Source organism: Solanum dulcamara, chromosome 6, assembly GCF_947179165.1.
Source record: "Solanum dulcamara chromosome 6, daSolDulc1.2, whole genome shotgun sequence".
Taxonomy (NCBI): Eukaryota; Viridiplantae; Streptophyta; class Magnoliopsida; order Solanales; family Solanaceae; genus Solanum; species Solanum dulcamara.
Genome location: NC_077242.1, coordinates 67,276,893 through 67,287,525, shown reverse-complemented (window position 1 = coordinate 67,287,525; position 10,633 = coordinate 67,276,893). Strand labels below are relative to the sequence as shown.

The window sequence follows — 10,633 nt, the reverse complement described above, 5'->3', positions numbered from 1 at the left end:
GATTTGTATGTATTTTTTTCACATTTATAGTGAATTTATTGTCTGTCTTTTGCTCTTCGAAACAGTCCTGTTTTTGTTGTCCACTTTTAGAACTTGTACTAATTTTGTAGTAGCTCTGTAAATGGGACACCCAAGTTCTGGGAGGGATCTTTTGGTTTGTGTATATTTTGATTTTCTCCCGCTATTCATTTGTGTTCTCGTTATTTCATTATTATTTTAGCTTAAATTGTTGGTCTTCTACACTGACATCCTGTTACTCACAGTTCCGGGATATGAGTCGGCTTGCCTAACAGAGGATCATAGTAGGCGTCATCATTACCAGAGAAATCGGATCATGGAATTTGCACATGCAAAATATACTTATATAGAAAAATATCATAGTTCACATCAATTAATAATAGAAAGGCATACAATATAATTGCTCATCACGCAAAGCTTGACCAAACTGATTACACTCATAAAACAGCCTTATTACATTGTTACACACATAAAATAGGTAACTTTTTATTTGTCTGCATAGTCAAAGCCAAACCATGAGACACTTAAAGTTTTTTAGTAATGGCAAGGTGAGTAGCAGTAGCAAGCATATTTTGCCCAGTAATATTTGTGACCCCATGGTTTGTACTTCTTACAGATACCATATTTAGCTCCATAGTAGTGCTTGCAATGATGACTACATTTGTAAGAGTATTGACAAGGCCCATTCCACTTGTCACTTTTTTTCCAACAATATTTGCCTTCTGCCATTTGTATTTCTGCAAGAATGACAAAATAAATATTGTAAAAATCTCCTATTAACACCGCCTCCATTTCATTTTATTGGACTTGTTTGGCTTGTCACAAAATTTAATAAAAATAAATATTTTTAAAATTCGTAATCTTAAAGAAATCATGTCATTTATTCTTGACTCACCAGTTGCAGCAACAAGGAAGATGCAGAAGAGAAGGGCGAGAAAAATAGTATGCTTTGCCATAGCTGTTATTTTTCGTGTATTTCTTGCTGAGGAAACAAAGAATTGAAATGGTGGTATTTATATTGTTGGAAACTCATGTTGTCAACTTAATTCCATTTGATTTGTTCAATGATTACGTTGGATGTTTGCTTCATTAATTATATGATGGATAATTTAACGGACACATCAAGTACAAAGAATTAGTCCAGCACAATTAGCATTTCTTTAATTGAAAAGAATTTGAATTGATCAAAGAGCCATTTGAATCATAAAGTCTTCTACTAATTGATCAATTTTGTATCTCCACAAATTGTTTTTATGAGGTCACAATCCATTTGTGTAAATACATGTTATTTTAACAAGGGAAAAATGTTTAAATATGTGATGGAACTTTGAGAAAATATTCATTTAGGTACTGTCATTCAACTAAGTGTCTATTTATTTATGATATCACCATATACATGTTATGCAAAAGAATCGAGGTTTTCAGATATCAAACAAGATTTTAATTGCCCAATCTAACAGCACATTAATTTTATTTTTTTGGAAGAAACTCCTTGTTCAAAAAAGTAAAAAAAAACCATGAACATGCTCTTTTGTTGATCAATTTTTGTCACTCAAAGCCCTCTTTAGAATGACTCAAGACTAATTTTGAATATTGTATGCAAATATTCCTAATAATTTACACCATACATGTATTTAAGAGTAAATATTTCATGTTTTAAATGTAGTTTTAAGTATGTTCAACTTATAACATTTTATTTTCAGATCTTACATATCTCTATTTATTTAAAATTAGTTTAAATTAAATCCTTTATAATTTTTTTTATTTAGATCACAATTAATAAGAGATAATTATGTGGAGAGAGATAAATACAATATGACAACGCATTAATAGGATCAAATCAAATCACGGTAATCTTGGGTGAAAACCCACGCCTAAATTTTTTACCCTTTTCGTATGCTTTCAATTTATTTTCTCTTTCTACTTCACCTTCTCTCTTCAACTTAATTCAAAACACTTTCTAATCCAAATCCTACAACAAATCATTGTTCTGTCGCATGGATTGCTTCACTCGTGGAATTGTTTCCTGTGTTTCCAATGACTTTAATTGATCCACCAAAACAATTGATTGTTTGACCAATGAGCATGATGTGTTCATCCCAGTTCATCGATTGACCTTCACCTGCACTTCCACCAACAATCATACCCTCGAAGCCATTTTCGATTTGCAAATTTACTAAGGTGTCATAAGCCTCAAGATTGAATCATCCATCTGGTAGATATGGGGTTTTGATTGCAGTAATCTATCGAATTGCTTTTATACCCTCGGCAATCATCCTATTTTTAACTTCATTACTGTGCATTGAAAGGTGGAAACTTGGAATTACTACTGCTCTTAGTTTAATGTAACATCTCGAAAATTATGCCATGATTGGAACCATTCTTTTAGGCGTATAGGATCAAATTCGGTGACTTTTAGTTATATATATATGAGTTAGGATTAATTCCTAAGTATTTTAAGAGTATTAGGTGTGTTTTAGGGTCATAAGGGATCTCTACCATCAAGCCAATTCCAAATAATTTTTATCGGCTAAGTTTCTAATGAGTTCATATAAGAGTAAACTTCAAACGACCATATCTCCTAGAATATAACTAATTGGGTGGCCCATAACCTATCAAATTAAATTTCTTTGAGTCTTCTTTCCAACACCACCAAGATTTTATTTTTTCTGAGTTCGGAGTCAATAGTTATGCTTGGTTGACCAGAGAGGTCTGCGACAAGTCCGCGTCGCAGACCCAAAGTGAACTTTGACAATATTTCCAGATTTTATTTTTTGTTTAACAGAAAGGTGCGCGACACGTCCATGTCGTGGACCTGTCGTGGACTTGTCCATTTTTCTAGATTTTTGTAGTGACATTTTGGGAAAATTACCTAATATCCATATATACGAACTTGGACACATTTTGGCTCATTTATTTTCAGTCTTTTACCTCCGAATATCCGGCCCTTCCCCGGACCCCGCGCATAGAGGGAGCGTTAGTGCACTGGGCTGCCCTTTTTTTACCTCCAAAGAACCCTAATCTTCATCCTTCTCTCTCTCAAATCATCCCCTGCAATTTTTCTATCAAACTCAAAGGATTCAAGGCTCCTTATTGAAGACGAAGAATCAAGTTTTCTTAAAGTTTCACTCTAAGGTATGTGCGTTTTCATCCATGGGTTCTTCCACCCATGGAGCCCAAATATTTTCTCAACTTGATGTTTCAAATTCCAAATGGTGAATTCTTATGGGATTTTCCATGATGATTCAAAATGCATATATTATGGTATTTTTTAAGCTTTTTGTGTTTAAATTGATATATTGACTCTCATTTATGAAATGAAAATTTTTGTTAGTGATCCTATATGAAGTCTTGAAAGGTAGTTTTAAAGTGTATATGGTGGGTTGTTTTAAGATGTTTGATTCGATGCATTTATATCACTCTCATGCATACAAGTATTCTTTAAATGTATTTGAACGTCTTTATGAATTGAACTTACCTAGTCTTCCTATGTATTCATGATGTTGAATTGAAAGTTTATGAGCAAATGCCTATGTTTAAGGGAGTATTGTGAAATGATTGAATGATGATGAAAGGGCTTTTAGCCAAAGAAATGATTCAATGTGAAAGGACAATTCTCACATATTTGTAACAAATGAAATATTTTAATGAGTTATTCCACCGATGATGATTTGATGTCGAAAGTTATACAATGCTTATGTTATTATGATATTTAAATGTTATTATCTAGGATTGACCTAGCACCGAGACTCTACCTAAGGGATCCTTAAGTAAAGTCTCATGTTGCATTAACTATGCACCAACATAGTAGCCCTTGTAGGCTATTTAGGCTAGTGGACCCACAATTAGCCAATAAAGTTAAAGTTAAAGAACGTTAAAGTTGACGGAGTCCTACCCGGAAAGTAGACTCCCCGTACCAACGTAGGGGATTATGTTGGATTCTATATAATATCTCCCATGGTCTTAGATGTCGGTTAAGGTCACTTCCCCACAAAATGAATGTTTTAAGGTTTCTTATGATGATGTTTAAAGTATGCACTCATTATGCACATTGCTTACTCATGTTCCTCTTATGTTCTTCATTTCGTAGAATACTCACATACTTAGTACATTCAAAGTACTGACACATACTTTTGCCTATATGATATCACCATGTAGGAACCGATGTCGCTCCTCGACCTCCTCTACGTGGCTAGCTTGAATTAGTTTGAAGATTGCTTGTGGTCAGTTCCCATGTTCCGGGAATAACCTCCTTTATATTCTAAACTCATGTTTTGTAATACATTAAAACTTTTATGAAAATATTTCTTGACACTTATTTTGAGGGTGAGCTCGGGACATGTCTTAGCCTCCGCCAAGTCTATTAGTAGAGGTACGCTGGGACATAAATGGAAAATGTTTTGAAGTTGCTAAGGACTATTGTTCCACGATATTTCCCTTAGTCCTGGTTCCCTTTTTATTTATTTACTTTCTGCTTGTTATCGTATGTCATTACCAATGAAATGCTTAACGAATGCTAATAGGACTGGGTGAGGCACCTTCGGATGTCTCATTCGCCGTGTCACGTCTAGGCCCTAGGCCCGAGTCGTGACATTTCCTAAGTTTTCATGTGCATTCATATTCATGAAGTTGAATTTTAAAGTTATGGTTTATGCTAAAGTATAGAGATTTCATGTTTGATGCATTTCAAGTATCATTATATATATGTTGGATTGCTAGTCCTCGTGCCATGTCGTTTTTATGTTAGTGATTCTCATTCGAGGACGACTGTTCCCAAGGGGGGATATTGTAACATCTTGAAAATTTATATGCCAAGATTCGAACTATTATTTTTAGGCGTATAGGATCGAACTCGGTGATTTTTAGTTATATATATATGAGTTAGGATCAATTTCTAAGTATTTTAAGAGTATTAGATGTGTTTTAAGGTCATAAGGGATATCTAACACCAAGCCGATTCCAAAGAATTTTTATCAGCTAAGTTTCCGAATGATTTCGTATAAGGGTCAACTTCAAATAACAATATCTCCTAGAATATAATGAACTGGTAGCCTATAACCTATCAAATTAAACGTATTTGGGTCTTCTTTCCAAATCCACCAAGATTACATTTTTTGTAGTTTGGAGTCAAAAGTTATGCTTGGTTGACCAGAGAGGTCCGTGACAAGTCCGCGTTGTAGACCTGCAGTGAACTTGGACAATATTTCCCGATTTCATGTTTTGTCGACCAGAAAGGTGCGCGACACATCTGCGTCATGGACCTATCGCGGACTTGTCTAGTTTTCTAGATTTTGTAGGGACATTTTGGAAAAATTACCTAATATCTATATATACAAACTTGGAACGTTTTGGGGTCAAATTTTGCAGTCTTTCACCTCCAAAGAACCCTAAACTTCATCCTCCTCTCTCTCAAATCATCCCCTCCAATTTTTCTATCAAACTCAAAGGATTATAGGCTCCTCATAGAAGATCAAGAATCAAACTTTCTTAAAAGCTTCAATCTAAGGTATTTGGTTTTTATTCATGGGTTCTTCCACCTATGGAGCCCAAATATTTTCTCAACTTAGTATATCAATTTTAAATGATGAAATCTTACGGAATTTCACATGATGGTTCTAAATGCATAGATGATGGTATATTTTATATTTATTTACTCCTATTGATTTATATGTATATTGACTCTTAATTTCAAGTGATGAGTTTTTATGGATTTTCATACAACAATTCCAAATGCATAGATTCTTGAATATTTGAAGTTTATTTACTTATATTGACTTATGTTGATTCTTATTTATATGAAATTGATGGATTATCTGTCATGACCCAACCCCGTAGGCCGTGACTGGGGTCCGACCTGGGCCTCTGTATACATAACTATGAGTTATAAGAACTATACATAAGAACACCTAGTGGGTGATAACAGTTAACATATACATGTACCCTCTTTAATTTATATCATATCATGAAAGGGCACGCAAGGTAACAAGGCTGCCACAACATAATAAGGTTTACATTATGTCGTATAGGCATAACTGAAATAACTTATAAACAACCCACATACATATGTCTACAGACCTCTAAGAATAGAAATGGTAACATAAGGCGGGACAGGGCACCGCCATACCCCTGGACAAACAAATATATACATAGGAGGACCAGTACCCAAAAGCTAGGCTCCAGAACAGTGGAGCACTTCCAACATACTAAGCGGAAATCCTAAGCTGACGGATCTCCGGAAGGACATCTGTACCTTGGGGTATGAAACACATCCCTCCCGAAAAAAGGGGGTAAGTACGATAGATGTACTATATAAAAAACATAAAATATCATAAATGAGACAACAACTGAAATAGGGATACAGGAAAACAAGTACAACAGTTAACAATTACTATGCCTGCACCTTATGAAATGAGGGCATGTACATCATCCTCATATACCGTACTCGGCCCACTATGGTGCTCGGTTTTATCATATCATCATACCATCATATACAGCATCATCTCATATGTTACAAATACATCATTATGTTTTCACATGCATGCCTATCTATCATATTCGGCCCTTTAGTGAGGGACTCGGTGAAAGCGTAGTATACATATCATACCGTACCCAGCCCATTATGGGACTCGCTGCCATTATCTTATAGTAAAAAATGCCGACGAACATTCGGCCCAATCCATAATTTAAAACAATGCCGAGGAATGTATGGTTCGATCTATCTTTTCATCATATCATTATATATATATATCCAGCCTGGGACTTGGTGAATAACATCATCACATACGGCGTCATCATATGATTAATCTTTATATTATACGACACTTTATCATCATATACTTCATACATACATACATACATACATACATATATATATATATATATATATATATATATATATATATATATCCATCCCAGGACTCGGTGAAGGAGTAGTAACGTTGTGTAAGATAATGTTCCCGGCCCCTCTATGGGACTCGGAGGAAGATAGGTTACATCGTGCACGAGTAGAGTAGCGAGAAACTATATGCAACTTAAATAATCCTCCAAGACTCAATGAAACAGTCAAGTTAACAGTCACTTGAAGACCAGAGTAGTAATCATCTTGAATACCTTCTAAACATCGTTAGGTATCGTATCAACTGGAGTCTCGGGAATTGTAGATGTGTATCGAGGAAAAGCTAAATAACATATGAAATTAGAGACGTTTGTCATCATAGATACCTTAGGAATAGGATCTTATGCTTTCAATTACTCTTCGTCAAATAGGATACTCGAGGGTAGTTGTTCAACTACTTTGAGAACTTCAACATTCAAAAGTGAGTAATGGTCACGAGTTATACTCGGAGCTCATAAATGGAATAATCCTCAAAGTGTATCTCACATTACATAACATTTAAAAGTGAGTAAGGATTATGCATCATGTTCAGGGCTAGTGAATGGAATTACCCCAACGCTCATATTATTCATCACTTACATCTAAGACATGCCAAAAGAAGAGAAGCTAGCTCTACATACCTGTTATGGGTTAATCACATCCCGGCTCGCTTCGTTACTCCTTTAACCTATTTAACAAAAACTTAATTCTAAGTTTAGTGACCTTCGACTTTCCAGCTTGTAATTCTACCACCAATTACCCATAGGAATCAATCCTTTATCCATTTCCTTCGATTAGTTCATTAATAGTTCCGAAGTGAGCGGAAATCGGGTAGCATCTCTCCTATAACTTGCCACAACCAAACTTCCATTTTAACCTCCAAAACATAACATACATATGAACAATAACAACCAGCAGCTATACAACATTGAATCACTACAATACGATGCAATACAAGTTCCCAACGACTCGCCCAAAATCATGATACCAAAATAAGGTTTTTTAGTCTTTATTTCATAAAACCTTTGACCACACGTAACGTAGGGTTGTGTGGATGCAACCAGAAGTACCCAAACTCATTTTACACCACGTTCCATCCCCGCAACACATAATTAAACCGTCTCTAATCACAACACCACAATCGCAACAACACTACTCGACTTCGATTTAGTTTGTTTCTCACGTCAAGTGTACTTATGCAATTTTCATACTTCCAGCTTCATGTAATACATGTAATATATTCCATAAAAATATCATTAACTCCAATTCGAAAAGGAGAACCTTACTTTGCGAAAACTCGTTAAAACTTGCCTCAGAAGTTCTTTAATTGTGGCTGAAACATTGTGGGTGCTTGTTATTCTTGCTTCTCCCAAATAAATAAGTTACATTAATAAACACCTCCACATGATATAACAACAGCTTAGATAAGTAATTCATAGAACAAATTCAGAAAGCTTACGTTGATCTTGGCCAAATCTGTGGCTGCGTCTAGCTTTTTCTTTAAGTTCTCTTTCAATTTTTCTAAGTGTATAAGCTGAAGTATAAGCTGAAGAATAAGATGACTTAGTCATCAAATATATATATATATATATATATATATATATATATATATATATATATATATATATATATCCTCCCTTAGAAGTGAAATGTGTCATCCCCCTAAGGGTAACACGTGTCCAGCTCTCACTGGGCCATCGTATCCATGCATCCCTTCCTAGGCCGCCACATAGTAGGTGGGGTCCATGCCCCCCAAGAAGGTGGGTTACCTACTGGACCCCAAGTTGGTACATCACCTGCTGCCACGTGTCACCTTCTTTTTCTACCATGTGTCACTCCCATGTGCTGCTATGTGTACTTATCACGTGCTGCCATGTGTCAAGTAGGTGCATCACCTACTTAGTCTAAGTAGGTGCATCACCTACTTACTTCGTCTTTGTGGGTTCGTAATCCCGTCTCACTTTAAGAACCTATGTAATCCCTTCTACGTAAACTCGGCATGTACTCAAATAGCTTAAGTATGTAAGACATCCAAGTTGGTAGCTTACGCGAGTAAGTCGAGTCCTATGACTCATTACTTGGCCTCCAACTCCTTCTGGATTATTATAACCCTATTTCCAATCATCCTTATAATGGGGTATCTCATAATCCTTTCCTTAGAGTTATTTAATAACGTGGTAGATAATCTAGATCACACGGCCCTTTTCAAGAGACTTAAGACAATGTCCCAAGGTGTGAAAATACGGGGTATAACATTATCAATGTTCTTATATGAAGGTTTGAAAGGTAGTTTTAAAGTGCATATGGTTGGTTGTTTTTAAGATGTTTGATTGGATGCATTCATATCACTCTCATGCAAAGTCTTTTTGAAATGAACCCACCTAGTTTCCTATGATAAAGTAAAGTTGAAATAAAGTTTGACTCCAATGAATGTTATGAAGTAAATTCTTATGAAGGGGAGTCTTTATGAAATGATTGATTAATGAAAGGTCTTCTTAGCCAAAGTAAGGTTTTAATGTAAAAGGACAATTCTCACATTGAATCAAATGAAATGTTTAACGTTATGATATGACATGTTTGACCTCCCTATAGGCCATCAATGCTTTTGAACATTTTTCCAAAATTGAAGGTCCGATTAGCATGGTACCCGGAATGCCATCACTGATTGTAGACCTAATTTTTTTATAAATCAAGGTTCATTAGTAGAACAGTAAATAGGACATGGTAGTCATGATGATATTATAAACCAAAGATTTTAATGAGCTATTCCACCGATGATGATTTGATGTCTAAAGTTATACAATGCTTATGTTATTATGATATATAAATGTTATTCTGTGGGATTTGACCTAGCACCGAATGCAGCATGTAGATGGGGAATCGACCTAAGGGGTTCTTAAGTAAAGTTTCATGTTGCATTAGCTATTGTCCACCATAGGAGTCCTTGTAGGCTATTTAGGCTAGTGGATCTAGTGTTTTTCAAAACTAAAATTCCAATCTAAATACCAGTTTTAATTAAGATTTCATATTATTAGCCCCTTATTGAATCAAGATTAAATGAATGTTGCCATTTTTCATACTGAATTTTTTTACATTACTTTATATAATATATATAAAAAAGAAATTAATTTGATGAAAATAGAAATTTTTTAATGAAGATAAATAGGAAAAAAAAGAAAAAAAAGTTAATGAAAAAATAACTAATGTGGGTGAGAAAAATATGTGAGGATATTAAGGAGAGATTAAAAAAAATTAAACAAATTTAAGTAATAAGAATACTAAATAAAAAAATGATTTTCAAATAAGAAATCAACAAATGATATCAATTTTCAAAACAATAAAAAAATGTCGTAGATAAAAGGAGGAACGAGAAACTAAAACAACAGATTGATACTATTAATTAGGATATTAATTAGTAGATTCATAACAATCAAAATAGTTAGAAACTATTGTCAGAAATCGAATTTTCTTACATTAAATATGACATTTATAAAATTTATGGTCAAAAATATTTTAAAATGATAAGTCAAAAACAAGTTATTTCTGGCAAAAATAATTTTTTTAAAGTAATTTTCAAAATAAGATAAATTTTAAAATGTTTTTGATCAAACCAGCTATAAATTAGTTTGGTTAGGGATTCTTATTCTACTTGCACATAATTTCCTTATTTTTGTCCGCATATAAACATTTTTCTCTCGATTCCAAAGCTCTTTCCTATTATGCAAGTGCAACAATATTTCA

The 10,633-nt window shown here is 34.3% G+C and overlaps 1 protein-coding gene across 1 annotated transcript; it reads right to left on the bottom strand.

Moving 5' to 3' along the window:
* Positions 1-360: 360 nt before the first annotated feature.
* LOC129893147 (defensin D1-like) lies at positions 361-994 on the bottom strand. Its single transcript, XM_055968643.1, has 2 exons — positions 914-994; positions 361-755 (listed from the first exon to the last, which is right to left on the bottom strand). The coding sequence occupies exons 1-2, from the start codon at positions 972-974 to the stop codon at positions 553-555; spliced, it is 264 nt and encodes an 87-aa protein (XP_055824618.1). The 5' UTR covers positions 975-994; the 3' UTR covers positions 361-552.
* Between the last annotated feature and the right edge of the window lie 9,639 nt (positions 995-10,633).

Excerpts from the sequence above, each read along its gene's own strand:
- LOC129893147 (XM_055968643.1), bottom strand. The coding sequence starts at position 974 with ATGGCAAAGCATACTATTTTTCTCGCCCTTCTCTTCTGCATCTTCCTT. Across the intron at positions 756-913 it reads CTTCCTTGTTGCTGCAACTG|AAATACAAATGGCAGAAGGC; the intron begins GTGAGTCAAGAA and ends TCATTCTTGCAG.